Source organism: Notolepis coatsorum, assembly GCF_963971535.1.
Source record: "Notolepis coatsorum genome assembly, chromosome: 15".
NCBI lineage: Eukaryota > Metazoa > Chordata > Actinopteri > Aulopiformes > Paralepididae > Notolepis > Notolepis coatsorum.
Genome location: NC_140179.1, coordinates 73417816 through 73434574, shown reverse-complemented (window position 1 = coordinate 73434574; position 16759 = coordinate 73417816). Strand labels below are relative to the sequence as shown.

General features: G+C 44.2%; 1 protein-coding gene across 1 annotated transcript in view; it reads left to right on the top strand.

The window, feature by feature from the left end:
* Positions 1 to 5768: 5768 nt before the first annotated feature.
* Positions 5769 to 16759, top strand: part of cd36 (CD36 molecule (CD36 blood group)) — a gene marked incomplete at both ends in the record, with an annotated part of 41105 nt that continues 30114 nt past the window's right edge. The window contains 3 exons of the mRNA XM_084331038.1: positions 5769 to 5894; positions 7280 to 7440; positions 8481 to 8625. Coding sequence (XP_084187164.1) covers positions 5769 to 5894; positions 7280 to 7440; positions 8481 to 8625 — 432 coding nt within the window. The remainder of the gene's footprint in view (positions 5895 to 7279; positions 7441 to 8480; positions 8626 to 16759) is intronic.

Below are 16759 nucleotides of genomic sequence, written 5' to 3'. Positions count from 1 at the left end.
ACCAGCCCAACAGACAAATCATATTGGTTGGGTTGGCAAGAACATAGATGCTCTGATGATGGTAGCTATATGGGAATGAAAGCTCAGCCAATAGTGTGGCACACTGTATAGACATGCAGCATGGACTATGTTTGTTTAGCCTACCTAGTATGGCAAAAAGATACAAAGAGAATCAGAAATACTGCGTTGGGAGAAACTATGGCTACTATGAATAAAGACTAAACCCAGTTTAGTCCTTGTTTGCAAAGTGGTAGAGATGAGGCACGATGGAAAGACAATTTCACACATCAGTTGGTTGGCACGGAAACAGAACGTCCCCCGCTTTGTGCCAACGCAGGACTGAGATGAGACAACCTGTAACATTTGACATGTGACTTTGACTACAAAATGAAGTCACTCGGGTGAAATGTATTGTCTCTCAACATCAAGAGCCTCCGTTAGAAAAATACAACAGTGTGTCTCTGTTGAGGTTGGGTGGGACTTTGAACCCGCAGGCCTTCTTGACTGAAAATGCATTTTTAGATGTAATAGTGGTGCTGCCCTCGTGTGGTTAAAAGTGGTACAAGTACAGTGATGCAGAGCTGGGACTGCATACAGTACTATCGGCCCAGTCCGTGGGCCTTTAACCCTTTCACTGCCGCACTACCAAACGGTTAACCCTTTCACTGCGACAATACCCAGAAGGTTAACCCTTTCACTGCCACACTACAGAAGGTTAACCCTTTACTATCACACTACCGATGGGTAACCGTCGGTAGTGTGATAGTAAAGGGTTAACCTTCTGTAGTGTGGCAGTGAAAGGGTTAACGCGGTAGGATAGAGGGAGATGATAGGATGGAGTCGAGTGAAGAACCAGAAAGGGAACTGAGGAGCGGATATTGCCACATAGAACTATAGGTATAGAACCGGGCCATGACACATGCAATGAGGATCATTTTGATATAGATTTGGCCAATAATGTTATTTTTTGAGTAAAAAGGGAAAAGAAGGAAGGATCTATGGACATCAACCAACCAACCAACCAACCAACCAACCAACCAACCAACCAATCAACACATTGTCACACCACCAACCAACATGAATGGTTAATGGATTAATCACAGATACGAATCGCATGCATGCATCGCATGCGTGCCGATTGATGACCTCTGAGCAGGTCCTAAATTATTATTATAATTCGTCTTATTATTATTAATGGCTCAATAAAATCCATGTGCCAATATACAGTATACGGGGGGGGGTGTCAACGTGGCACAGAGTTCAGAGTTCAGGGAGATGACAGCTGAGGGAAGCTGAGTCTGCTTGACTTGGAGCGGAGGTTCACCAGAATCTGAGGAGGCAGGCGGGCTTTCCTCAGGGAGAAGAGGCACTGTGCTGAGGTGTTGAGGGTCCAAGAGAGGTCCTCGGAGATGAGGACTCCCAGGAGTTTGAAGCTGGAGACACGCTCCCGTTGATGTGGACGGGGGCGTGCGCGCCGGCTCTGGTCTTCCTGAAGTCCACGATGAGCTCCTTGGTTTTCTTGGTGTTGAGGGACAGGTTGTTGTCGGCGCACCACACTGCCATGTGCTGGACCTCCTTTTATGGCTTTTTATGGCATAATGGCAGATAAATATAAGGCTAGACTTGAAAGTACAGTAGATAAGAGTTATGACTTTATGATTCCTCCTGAAACATAACAAGCACTAAGTGCTTGTTCTCATAAGCAGTGCTGATACACACTGAGTACAATTTTACTCAAACTGAGTTAAATCTACTCAGTTTGAGTAAAATTTACTCTGCGAAATTTACTGTGTAACATTTACATTTACATTTAGTCATTTAGCTGAACGCTTTTATCCAAAGCGACTTACAAGTTCTGTACGACAAGTCATCAGGAAGGGTACAACTAAAGTGTTGAGTGCTACAGTGTAGAGGTTAGTTTATTATGACAGTAAGGTTAGTTAGGGTTAGATTTATTTTAAAATTTAAAAATAAAAAAAATAAAATTATTTCAGATAATGGTTGAAGAAGCGCGTCTTTAGTCGTTGGCGAAAGATTGGACGGGTTTCAGCTGTCCTAACTGGGGTGGGTAGTTCATTCCACCATTGGCAAATCTGATAAGAATCAGGCGCTTCCTTTAAAGGTTTTACAATTTCTCTAGTATTATACATCTACAGTTACATCTACAGACAGAGGATGGACCAGAAATCGGAGCCTCCAGAAGGTAGTAGAATATAATAGAATATAAAAGAACAGAGCAGAATGGAATGGAACAGAATACAATACAATACAACAGAGTAGAGAAGAGTAGAGTTTAATAGAATAGAATAGAATAGAATAGAATAGAATAGAATAGAATAGAATAGAATAGAATAGAATAGAATAGAATAGAATAGAATAGAAAAGAAAAGAACACAACAGAACAGAATGGAATGCAATGGAACAGAATACAATACAATTCAATAGCATACCATACAATACACAATACAATACAATACAATACAATACAATACAATACAATACAATACCATACAATACAATACAAAACAACAGAGTTGAGTAAGCAGAATAGAATAGAATAGAATGACAAAACAGCGGATATGATGCAAGGTTGTACTGCTGTCTGTGGCTCTCAATCATTTTAGACCATGACCCCTAAAAACAGGCCCCTCCCCCCATTTTCTCAGGCTATCTAACTTGATTCATAATTGCAGGGACCACGAATTCAAGACATTAAAAAAACATCTGTACCAAAAGACAAACACATTTGCATAAATGTTTCTTGACTGCCTTAAATCATCTCATCACTCAAACAAGGTGGCCTGTTGGGTGTTAGATCCTAATGGGAAAAACTGTGATTTTATATGTCTTGCACTAGCATTATTATTATTATTATTATTATTATTATTATTATTATTATTATTATTATTATTATTATTATTATTATTATTATTATTATTATTATTATTATTATTATTATTATTATTATTATTATTATTATTATTATTATTATTATTATTATTAGTGTGGGTGACCTGGCGAAGCCAGGTTGCCACCCACACTGTAGTTATTGTACGTTTTTTATTCTTTATTCTTTATTCCACCGATTTTGCCAAATGGAATTGGACATTTCTATCTCAACTGACGACCATTTGTTTGAAGGTTCTCCTCTCCATTGACCGCCATGCAATCGCACTCTAGAAATCTCTTTTTTCACACTATTTTTTAGCCTTCTGTTCCGATCGCCGAAGGAGTGCCACAATATCGCACGAATGCCACAATATCGCACACAACCCCTCGCCTACTCATTGTAGTGCTTCTGTGCGAGTCACAACGCTTCATCTCTTATAGTTTTCTTTTAATCAACGTGACAATGCAGTCATGTAAAGAAAATTCAGAATATGCAAGTCATTGTGCTCACGGCTGATTGGTTCAGCCTTAACAGCTGTGAGGCTCAGGGCTCATGGCTGAGCTGACCTGCCAATGACATCATCCACTTAACCCATCATTGCCCATCACTGTGTTGCAGTACTGAATTGCTGGACAGCGCCCTCTGTCTTGTGGGTTGTGTCATTGTACTCAGTAGGGATATCCTCTTTCATTTTTCATTGGTCCATGTTGACCACCTTTCATTGGTCGATGTTGACCACTCCCCCGATCCTTAGACCACGCCCCCTTAGGCCACACCCCCTCAGTGTATCTCTTGAACCGTTTGTCGTAGAGACTTGCGGATTGTGCCATTGTACTCAGTAGGGATATCCTCTTTCATTTTTCATTGGTCCATGTTGACCACCTTTCATTGGTCGATGTTGACCACTCCCCCGATCCTTAGACCACGCCCCCTTAGGCCACACCCCCTCAGTGTATCTCTTGAACCGTTTGTCGTAGAGACTTGCGGATTGTGCCATTGTACTCAGTAGGGATATCCTCTTTCATTTTTCATTGGTCCATGTTGACCACCTTTCATTGGTCGATGTTGACCACTCCCCCGATCCTTAGACCACGCCCCCTTAGGCCACACCCCCTCAGTGTATCTCTTGAACCGTTTGTCGTAGAGACTTGCGGATTGTGCCATTGGTCGATGTTGACCACCTTTCATTGGTCGATGTTGACCACTCCCCCGATCCTTAGACCACGCCCCCTTAGGCCACACCCCCTTTTAAAAACTCGGAAAAATCCGAAAACTCGGAAAAATCTAAAATCCGAAAAAGTTCAAAAACTCGGAAAAATCCCAAAACCCGAAAACTCTGAAAAATCCGAAAAATCCCAAAACTCGGAAAAATCGAAAAAGTTCAAAAACTCGGAAAAATCCCCAAACTCGGAAAAATCCGAAAACTCGGAAACATCAAAAATCCGAAAAAGTTCAAAAACTCGGAAAAGTCCGTAAACCCGAAAACTCGGAAAAATCCAAAAACTCTGAAAATTCCGAAAACTCGGAAACATCACAAATCCAAAAAAGTTCAAAAACTCGGAAAAGTCAGAAAACCCGAAAACCCGAAAAAATCCCAAAACTCAGAAAATTCCGAAACTCTGAAACATCAAAAATCCGAAAAAGTTCAAAAACTCGGAAAAGTCCGAAAACTCGGAAAAATCCAAAAAGTCCGAAAATTCCGAAAACTCGGAAACATCAAAAATCCGAAAAAGTTCAAAAACTCGGAAAAGTCTGAAAACCCGAAAACCCGGAAAAATCCAAAAACTCGGAAAATTCCCAAAACTCGGAAACATCAAAAATCCGAAAAAGTTCAAAAACTCGGAAAAGTCAGAAAACTCGGAAAAATCCGAAAACTCGGAAAATTCCGAAAACTCGGAAAAATCCAAAAAAAAAAAAAACTCGGAAAAGTCCGATCTTCAAATGGTCTATGTTGACCACTCCCCCGATCCTTAGGCCGCGCCCCCTTTTTGTATCCTTTGAACCGTTTGTCATAGAGACTCGCGAGAGACCCTCTCCCCCGTTGGCCGGCGGTGCACAGGCGTCACCCACACTTTCACAATTTCCCCCGCGCGGAATTGTCTAGTTAACATTATTATTATTATTATTATTATTATTATTATTATTATTATTATTATTATTATTATTATTATTATTATTATTATTATTATTATTATTATTATTATTATTATTATTATTATTATTATTATTATTATTATTATTATTATTATTATTATCACCACCTGAAAGGGAAGGTGTGTGTGGGGGGTACCAGACCTCTGTACCAGACTGTACCACACCTCCTATCCTTCTCACAAAGGCACTTTTTTTTTTTTTGTAATTACCCCGCACTGTTATCAGTAGTGATAGCTGGAAGCCAGGGCCATATTCAATCTCTTCTCTCTCTCCAACCTTCAACCTCTCTGGAGTCGTTATGTAACTGCCATTAAGAGGCGTCCCTGTTTACCTGGCCTTGGTACCATCTCACCCCCTCAGCTCCTCTGACTGTAACGCTTCTTCTGCGGACCCTTCTGCTGTTCCTGCAGCCGCTGACGGGACACACACACACACACACACACACACACACACACACACACACACACGCACACGCACACACACGCATACACACACGCGCACACACACATAGTCGAGAATAATCTCCACAAGAGCATCGTGCACATTACTACATTTACGGCTGCAGTTACGACGGGTGTGTGGTGTTTAGATGATGTAAAACAACATAGGCCTCCGACAGTGTTTCACCGGCGACCGACAGCCACGACGTGACACACACACACACACTCACACTCACACACTCACACACACCACAGCACAGCAGAGCAGAGACAACTGGACCGCCATGGGCTGCTGTTGTAACAGAAGACGCGGGCTGATAGCTGGAGCGGTGGTTGGAGCTTTGGTGGCCGTCCTTGGAGCTATCCTCATCCCATTGGGTGACAGCATCATTACAGGGACGGTGGAGAAGGTATGGTGCGCTCAGTTTCTCCCCTGGGTTGGAACAGAAGCGAGAGAGAGGGGGAGAGAGAGAGAGAGACCTCCAGGTCTCACTTTACTTTACACTTTATACACATATTCAAATTATTAATCCTTCACTGCACTGTCTTTGTCCTGTGTCTGTTGTTGCTGTTGTTATGTGAAAAAAAGATGTATGGAAAAATGCATACACTGAAATTGCCAAAACAATTACCAATGTGTTTACACATATGGCTTATTAAAGGAATTTGAATCTGAATCTGAGAGAGAGAGTTGGCACAAAAACTGTATGTGTACAGACAATGTAAAAATAAGCCTGTTCAGAGCCTACTGTACTCTAGTTTATACTGCACACCTATGGTGTATTATATAAAAATAAACTGCAGGTAGCATATAATGATGCATTTAGGATCCTCCTTAAGCTCCCAAGACGGACTAGTGCAAGCTATATGTTTGTGACTACAAATGTTCCCACCTGCTGAGGAACCTGATGTTTAAATTTATGTGTAGATTATTAGAGTCTAAAAACAAGATAATAGGTGCCATTAGTGATGTTAAACGAAGTGATACAAGGTACTCCTCTGATTTGTGGAAACATTGGAACCTATGCCTTTATGTATTTTAATGTATTTTAATCTATGTTGTTGGCCTTGTTGCTTTTGTTATTGTACTCTTGTTGGTGTTTTGTATATGTGTAATATGGACCTTGAGTCTGAAATAAAGTCTTCATCATCATCATCATCATCATCATCATCATCATCATCATCATGTTAAAATTGGGGGTCTTCGGATTTCGCTCACTGAGCTCATTCAGCATTTTCTTGAGTGTACAGAAAATCTAATCAAATGAATAAAGGGAAGATGATTAACCATCAGTAGGTCCAAACCACCTGGGGATGTTCAAAGGCACAGCAAGGGCAGAAAGCGTTCCACCGTCTGGAAAAAATGAACTTAAATGGTTTAGTCCTAGTTATTTTAGGCACGCTGACTTCTTTCATCATATAGGGGGGGGGGGATATGAGTCATGCTCCCACTGGCCTGTTGGAAACCATGTGGACTTGGTATGAAAATAGATCCCCTGTGTGTGTGTCACTCTCTTTTTAGACTCTTTTTGTACTCATAAACAGTACTGTATATTTGTAGATCTGGTATGTCATAAATGTCTAAATGTAACAGTACTGTCTACCTGTATGTCATGTAGTATGTCATATATGTTATGATGAATTGAAAATGGGGGACCCTGATGTAAACAAGACGAAAGTCTTTCTCTGGTCTGCATCCCCTTAACAATTGTGTGTATTGAGCCGTACTGTATTGTACCCATTCTGCAATCTGTTAATAACATTTTCAATCAATCAATGCTGCTGCCGCACGCAGGAAGCCGTCATCGAGCCAGGTACCACCGCTTACGAAAACTGGGTTACCACGGGGGGAGTGGTGTACCGGCAGTTCTGGCTCTTTGATGTGCAGAATTCCGTGGACATTTTGCAGAATGGCTCAACGCCGGTGGTGAAGGAAAAGGGACCGTACACATACAGGTAAAGGCTAGGTTTGCTCGTTCTTTGGTGAGGGTCCTGTCTTGATGAGACATATACTCTTGTCTTCACCAACAATGTTTTTTGAATTTGCCAAAAGCACTACAGTTGCGAATTAGCGAGCTGGCTAAAACTGACACATTTACAGAAATGTTTATTAATGTGTACTGTCCTTTTTAAAATAAACTGAAACTGAATGATATAAATCAGATAAATCTGCTTTCGATGTTGCACTTTTAAGGTGCACAATATCTCACACGTTTTAGTGACGATGTTACAGTATGATCGCCAGGACCATTTCTAGCTCTTTGGGGGCCCCTATTTTTATATGGTTTTTTATGTCTGGTCCATTTTAGGATGGTGTTATTCGGTTAGTAGCCTATCGGTAAAAAAATGTAAGCTGATGATTTGTTACATCCCTACACAGTATACAGTGTATTGAGTGAATAAAAAAGATGGCATTTTAGGGGGCTTTGGGGCCCCTATGCAACCGCATAGTCCGCATATGGCAAGACACAGGCCTGATGATCGCTACTGGCCATTGGAGGATGTAGACGGTTTCACTGGGATTCTGTTGCTAAGGAACAGTTTGGACCCCAATTGTACAGTATTTCCTGCCAGTTATTGCATTAGCAAACATTGCAACAGGAAATGGACTTCGGTCTGTTTTTAGAACATGTATGTTATCAAGATGAAACCGTCCATAGAGAGTTCAACGAATTCTGTGTTGAGAATTCTGAGGGAAGAACTTGAGAAAGTCAACACAGCTAATCTTCTCACATCATCTCATTAACCCGTTCACTGCCGCACTACCAAATGGTTAACCTTTTCACTGCGACAATACAGACGGTTAACCCTTTCACAGCCACACAACAAAGGGTTAACCCTTTACCATCACACTACAGACTGTAGTGATAGTGATAGTAAAGGGTTAACCTCCTGCAGTGTGGTAGTGAAAGGGTTAAACTGGTCCATTCATGAAGTCTAATGACGGTCCATTATAATAATAACATATATATATGTCTCTCCTCCTGCATCACCAGAACGAGGTACCTGCCTAAAGAGAATATCACGGCCAACCCAAATCACACCGTGTCCTACCTGCTGCCGGCAGGCGCCATCTTTGATCGATCCATGTCGGTGGGATCGGAGGACGACATGGTCACCTCTCTCAACCTGGCTGTTGTGGTAAGTGAGGCTGCACCCCTCTGCACCCCCCTCTTCCTTGTATATGACCAGGCACGTGCAAACATAGAGCCCAAAGGGTGCTCGAGCACCTGCCCTTTTATGCCTCATAAAAAAGTGCCCTTTTTATGCCATGTTTAAAACAATTTTTTTTTTCAAGTTTAAGTCAGTGATAAAAGTGTCTTTCAAGGATAAGTGAGCGCCTGCACTGATTATTATAGTTCAATATTCAATATTTGATCACCAAAACCCACAAAAAAGCATAAAAAGGGGGCCACCCCGACCAAAAAGCTCCCCCAAAAATCGCACACTGCGCACGCTCGCTTCACACTCGCACAGGCCCAGTGCCCTTTTCAGCCATTGAGCACCTGCCCCTCTAAATTCTTGTGCACGTCCCTGTATATGACATTGCACTGTTAATATAATTGATTGAAACTTTTATTTTTATACTCAGGTGAGCTCTGAGGTGAGGCCACCTCATTTACAGAACTGCTGAGTGTACAATACGATAAAAAAACAAAACAAAACAGAACTTCCAACTTTAACTTTGACTTTGGGGCTGCATAAGAGAATGCTGTCCTGCCGAGTCCTGTAATAGTCTGTGGTATTTTAAATGTGATCCAGATTGTGTTTGATGGGCTGGAGCATTCCTGTCCAACAGGGCAGCTATATACGGTGGTTGTTTGCCGGTCAATGCCTTGAAAATAATAATAATAATAATAATAATAATAATAATAATAATATAATAATAATAATAATAATAATAATAATAATAATAATAATAATAATAATAATAATAATAATAATAATAATAATAATAATAATAATAATAATAATAATAATAATAATAATAATAATAATAATAATAATAATAATAATAATAATAATAATAATAATAATAACTAATACTGATTTGATTTGATTTGATGTTTTTTTTTATTTTCGTGTCTTACATACAGGTGTATGCCCAGCCCATATGGGCTTACAAGACACATAACAATAAGTACAGAATAATATACTTGACCAATTACTTGACAAATGACACCAAGATGGCCACAAGAATAAGAAAATACAAGAAAATACAATAAAACGTAATATAACACAAGCTGTACACAATGTAAATAAACAAAGAAACAAGAGGAATTCAAATACAGTTATATAGGATAAAGTGTGTTTTGTCTCAAGTGCCATGCTTTCTCCAAAAATCCTGCAAAACTGAAGATGTCCTCCACAAAAAAACAACTCTCAGACTGCCAAAACAAATCCGGATTTACAATTTGAATTTTCTCAAATAAAGCCCTCCTCAAAGCGGTGTACAAAGGGCAATAAAAAACAAAATGATATTCATCCTCCACCACTCCAGATCACATAGAACACACAACCGCTCCTCCTCAGGTTTACCTTGCATGGAATCTACCCACTTCCACAGCCAATGGCAGGGTGCCAGACCTCAACTGGGCACACAGAGACCTCCGTCTTCTCTTTAAGTTTAACATTACATACGGTTCAGTAAAATACTCATTTTTTATTGCAACATATTTTCTAAGTTTAGGTTTTTTCCAAATCTCCACCTTCCACTTATCCTGATGGATTGTTGATAATTTTGTTTTAATTATGTGAACCTTACACTGCAGATTGTTCATAAAAATCATACTTAAGAAAAAATCATGGACATCTCTCTTGACTAGGGATGACCGTGTGCTCTGTCCCAATTAAAAATCTTTTTTGTCACCCTGCCATTTGGCAGCTGGACCAGGCGGTTCCATAACCTCACCATTTCAGCTTTTTGCTTGACCAAGCAAGAGTCCTGCAAACAGAACAATATCATCAGCGTACAATAAAATACTTAGGATTATATTATCTATTGGAATACCAAGATTGGCTTGCTTGATTTCTTGCCCCAGGTAATTAACATAAAGGGCGAATAAAGTAGGAGAAAGCACATCTCCCTGTTTTACACCGAATGGGGTGGGGAACCAGCCGGTCCTAACATCATTCAGCTGCAGACAGGCAGATGGGGCCTTATACAGGCTTTTGATAGCCTTATAAAATAGATCATCAATACCAGAACAGATTAATTTATAATCCAAAAGCTCTCTATTAATCCAGTCTAAGGCTTTTTTAAAGTCAACAAAACAAACAAATGTATTCTTGCCCTCGTCCAATCTGGCTCTCACCACAGATGATAAAACAAAAACATGATCAATACAAGCTCTCTTAGCCCTAAACCCATTCTGCTCATCCACCAACATTTCATTATATTCTAAGTATTTATTTAATCTATTATTAAGAACACTTGAGTATAATTTATAAACTGTACTGATCAAACTAATACCTCTGTAATTTAGTGGGACTTAGGGTCGGCTTTTGCAGATTTGGAGATGGTCTTAATAATGGACTTGTTCCATATCGAGGGGATGGTGCCTGTATTAAAACAAGTTTGATATAAACAGTGTAATGCATTCAGCAGATGGGGAGTTCTGTATCGTTAGTGGCTTAGCTTGGCATCACTACTGCACTATCTCGCGTACGTGCACGCGTACTGAATAAACCACAAATGTACCTCTAATACCAGTATTAGTCTGACCACACCCCTCATCAGCTTACCTTCATAAGCAGGTGTGTGGTCACCTGCTCTCCTCCTTCTCGCTTTCACCACAAGGAAGAAGTGCCTCGGTAGATCCCCACACTTGACACCATGATGGAAGAAATTGGATTAGGAACAGCTTGGGAAACAAGGATACGTTGACATCATATCTTTATTTTCTCTCTCACTATTTTCGAGAAAATACGGCGATATTGTCTTCGTACTGGAGTGTCTAGAAGATGATGATCATTCTAAAAACCCTCCACCGGTTTTCGTATTGGGAGCACGCCGCTGCATGCTTCTCAACTGCAGTTCCTTGCTGTGTTTGTTGGGGTGAAACCTGTCAGGCCACAGCTGAACTGTCGGACATGCCGCTGTTGTGAGGAGCGGTGCGTTCCAGGTTGGGTGAGTAGTGTTTGCTGGCGGGCTCCACTTGTCTGTTAGTGCTATGGGGGCTACTTGACAAAGTTTATGGAAACCGGCCCCAGGCTAGGGTCCTTTGTTTAGCCGCCTAGGCGACAGAAGGCCTTGGTCTGGAGACCATTATAGTTTTAACTAGTGGGCCGCGACCATTGACACTGGTGATCCCTGTGTGTTCTGGACGAGTGGATTCTCTCTGTCACCGTGTTAAGACCCCATCTTTCATATCCAAATGAGAGTATTCCTTCACGAGGGGATATGTGCATGTAATGTGCGATAGCGGCAGATTCATGTTCGAAGTCAGCTACACAGGCCAGTTGGTACTGTGCTGATTCCGCCGGATGTTCACCGTTGTGAAGCGGTGTTGACGTCTTGTTTTCTCTTTTCTCTTAAAAAGTGAGGAGAGGTTCAGAACGGCGGCCTGTCTGGGTGAGTGTTATGTCATTGTTTACATGTTCATAGCTTACGGTTAGCCAGTCAGCTGTTAACTGCTGCGTTAGCCTGCTGGATCGCTGCATGGCCTGCTTAAGGCCTACTATTAGCCGGTCAGCTGTTAGCTGCGGGGCTAGCATGTCGTGGTCGCTGGGTAAACGTTAGCTTGCTGCTAGGGCCATGGCTGGCGCGGGGTAGCTTAGCTTCTCGCGCGCCGCCGGAGCTCGCTTCTGATCGCCGTTGGCTTGATGCTATTCTGTTGAACGTGCTTTGATTTTAACATGTTTTACACTCTTGACCGCGACGTCATCCTTGACAGGGGATGTTTCGTCGACCCTGCCCTGAGCCTGGACGGGGATTGCGTCAACAAAGAGGACTGTAGCGACTGGTTGGAGCGGCGACGCTGCCAGGATCGAACAACACAGGTCGGCTGTGTTCTACGGTGTCTTGTGACTGCACTTCGCTGATCTGCGTTCCGGGTAGGTACGGGGTTGGCCAGACCTCATAACACGTCTTCTGGTTTTACTTTGCTAAATGTATTGTGAATAACGGTGTTTTTTCCCAAAACGTGTGTTGTTGCAATGCATTTGGGATACGTTGCGGGTTATGTGTGAGCTGTTTTTGTCACTGGCAGTTAGCTTCTCCGTGCAGATCGTGATGTATTGATCTGGTTGTTGTGTGAGAAACATCATGGTGTTTATGTGTACCGTGTACTCACTACTAAGGCAACTAACCTATGAAGCTATGCTTGGTGACAAGTGAGTAAAAGAATGTTCTTTCTCAGACTGTAATGACAATGAACAGTGTGTTCACACATTAACAGGTTTTCCTGTTTTAACTGGCCGTATTGAGGGTAAAATAGGAGGATTGTGTTTTCCCCCCCGGTTCCCTGGGGACTTTATCGCCTCCTATCAGACATGTTGTGCATTAATTGTGTCTTTTGTGTGGTAGGGATACGATGTAACTCTTAGCTTGATTGCTGAGGTTGTGCTAAATCTGCTGGAGAAACTTATTTCCTAAGGGGAAATTGGTTTGGTTGCTGTCATGTGTGCTTAGCAAGGCCTGTGGTCGATACTAATCAAGAATGATGTATTCTCTCATTGTGAAAAAAACGGCGTTCCTCTGTTGAGTGTTTTTGCCATTTTTTGTAGGTGATGATGGGTTGTGTGTGTCATGTGACCTACAACTGGGTTGTACTGGCCACAGAAGCACATGTGTATGTTGGACCGGGGTTCTTAGAGCCCTCTCTATTCTGTGTTTTTCCTTAGTAAAAATCAGATAGCAGGTTAGCTCATGCGCTGTGTGGAGCTGTGAAACGCTTCATAGAGCTGACTATGACTGTGTCATATTCTCTTTTTGTCGTTACGTCGTATCATGGGTGTGGGGTCGTGAAGGGGTGAACTGGTAACCTTTCCTCTCCCCATTGTTCTGTCGGTCAGGGGTACACCCCCTGTCCTTCAAGGTTCCCGTCACGTGGCGGTTCGGCACGTTACGGGGGGGGGGGGGGGGGGGGGGGGGGGGGAGGGAGTTCCTGGTCCCACGGCCTGGTATATTGGGCGTGTGCACCGCAGGAATTCCCCCGCCATAGAGTACGTCACCGTGCGCGTCTCTGTTGGTAGGACTTCCGTGTGCTGTTCAGGTCCATGTGATGGATCTGTTTTCAGGGGGGGTGGTCAGGGCTCCTCCTCACCAAGCGCCTATTCAGGCCTTCTGTGAGTTCGGACTCCTTCTTCCATGTGAGGAAGCCTCCATCAGAGTACAGAGCCTTCCTCCTCAGATTGTCAAAGTGAGTGGACCCTCTAGAAGGGTCCTTTTCTATTGTATGTATATTCGATTCAATTCGTTTGTTGAGTGTGTATGGGTTCAGTGCCTCTTCCCCGGAGGCCCTAAAACCAGTTTTTTACATGGCTCAAGGTGCAATATATTCTTTTCAATCTGTACAGCTCGCGTGGGAAGTCTCTCTGGGGATCCCCGTCTCTTTCCTATGGGAGGGTGGTGGGATGTAAAAATGTGAACATTTTTTACCCCGGCTGTGTAGACTGGGATACATACTGTTGATGCTTCCTTCTTTCTATTCCAGAAGTGTTGGAGTTAGGGAGTGTCACACCCCTCTTGTCGTTCCCCTGGGCGCCTTGGGGATTCAATGACAGGTCTAAATAGCCTGTTCATTGATGGGGGTGTGTCCCGACGCACGTATAGTGCTAGCTCGCTGTAAACAGGCGATTGGCTGGCACGCCTTGGTTGCTTGTGGTTGGAACAGCGTTTTTATAAAGCAACTGAGATGGGGGTTTTTCCTCTTCCGACGACCACATCCCATGACCTGGGTGGGTTGTCGACGGATTCTCGTTCATGTCTGGGGGATGATGACGGGATGGATCTGAACATATGTAGTGGGGTCTCACGCCCTTGGGGTGGGCCACCAGGCGCGGTTCGTCCGAACGTCTGGGTGGCGCCTTCTTTTCATGTTAAGATCAACACGCATATCTGCCCTTCTCCTGGAGTAGGCATGTCGGCGTGGTTAGGGCACGGGACTGGTTCTGGTCACGCTGGTCCAGATCAGTTGAACCCGTTGTCCGCCGGGGATGCAGATCTGCTGTTCTGGTACCCTGAGGGACTTGGGCTTTTTTCAGGGGGAAAAATGCCAGGTCGGTCTGGGTGTCACAGGGTTAAGCGCTATGGAGACCCTGGTTGGGTATGTTTTTACTCAGCACTGTCGTCATGGCTTACAGCCATGCCATTCTGTACGCGCTCGATCTCGTCGGATCTCGGCCGCTACACAGGTTGGTCCTGGTTAGTACTTGGTTGGGAGACCGCCGGGGAATACCAGGTACGGTGTGCTTAGGGGCTGGTTCTCCATTATTTTTCGCTCCTCTCTCACGCATGGCGAAGAGGGGCCTGTGGGGGTGGTTTTTTGACCTCCTCTGGTGACCCTGTGCTTCCCGTACCGCCAGGCCCGGTCCGAAGTGATGTTTGCGACCCGTAGGCCTGGGTTAACCCTTTTTGGAAACTGAAACACTTGTACTGCGGTATAGCCGGTGTATGCCCGCAGGTGTGTTTTGGAGTTTTTTCTTGAGGGGTTATAGGAACAACCACCGCATTGGGTAACACCGAGGTGGTTGATTCCCTGGTGTGTTGGAGCAGTGTCAACTCCCGGGTTCACCGTTTGAGGGTGCCCCTGCACGTTCATGACGTCTGCCAATCGTGTCAGCCTTCTCTGCCTCGACCCCTCTGGGTGGGGGTTTTTAAATGGAGGCTTGGTCATGCAACACCGCCAGCTTACGCTCCTTCCGCCGGGGCGGCTGTGTTCAGCTGTCCCCTCTGGCGCCTGTCTCGTCCGCAGTCTCCAGGCTAGGGTTAACAGCCTGTTGCCTGGTTTTTCCCCGGTGCGCTGCCTGCTTCCGTTGGTTAACCTTTTTGTGTGCTTACGGCCATGCTGACTGCCTGTTCTGCAGGGTCAGTGTGCCAGGCGGTGTACTATTGGGGGGACGGGGCCCGCTCGGCTTACGGCCATACCAACCTGAACACGCCCGATCTCGTCCGATCTCGGAAGCTAAGCAGGTTCTGGCCTGGTTAGTACTTGGATGGGGTTCTGCCTGGGAATACCAGGTGCAGTAACTGAGGGGCCTTTGTCCGAATACGCTGGCGATGTGGGGGGCGGGGCACTACGTGCCCACCTGGTGGGGTCTTGATGCTGGCATCATGGACTTCTCCGGGCCCCCATTCCAGGGAGTCCAGTCCTTTTGGTGGGTCTGGGTCTTCCTTCGCGCTCCGCTGCTACGGCCTTGCCACGGGGTTGGGTTTGCCCTTGGCCCCGTGATTCTGGGGGCAGTAACGAGGTTGTTCCTCCGTTCGTTCCCGGGTGGCATGCGGGTTGTGCGTGTGTGTAGTCGTGGGGTCAAGCCACGGTCTGCTCACCCTGTGCGTTAAGTTGCTTGAGTGCCTCTTCGCACGGTCGGGTCCGTCGCCTTCCCGTGAAGCCTCTAATAGGGGGGATACCCTCCATTAGGGGGGGTCGGGGGGGCTCGGCCCTCCCTGTTCTGATGGTTTTGGGGGGCTGTCAGCGGGGTGTATTTGTCAGCCAAGTGGCTCCGCTTGGCCTCCCTTGTGCAGTAGTGATGCCAAGCTAAGCCACTAACGATACAGAACGTTAGGTTATGACTATAACCAAGTTCTGTTAGTTAGGGGCGATGCTTGGCATCAGACGGCCGCTGCAGCCCTTGTCCTCACCTTGTGGTGAAAGCTTGGGAAGGAGGAGAGCAGGTGACCACACACCTGCTTATGAAGGTAAGCTGATGAGGGGTGTGGTCAGACTAATACTGGTATTAGAGGTACATTTGTGGTTTATTCAGTACGCGTGCACGTACGCGAGATAGTGCAGTAGTGATGCCAAGCATCGCCCCTAACTAACAGAACTTGGTTATAGTCATAACCTAACGTTTTAAGGACCTCGTTAGACAACTCCTCAATACCCATAGCTTTCTTCAGTTTCGCTCTGTCCACTACACTCTGTACCTCGTCTAACGTAATGTCACTATTTAATAATTCACAACCTGTAGGGCTATTGCTCATCCCAAGTTCACCACTCAATCAAGATGTATCCATCAGTGGACCAATTGCATGCTTTAGCAGAGGACAGTCTCCAGTCGACTCCTTCAGACATGAAGCACCCCCCACAGCCCAAATGGAATAAAAAAGAAA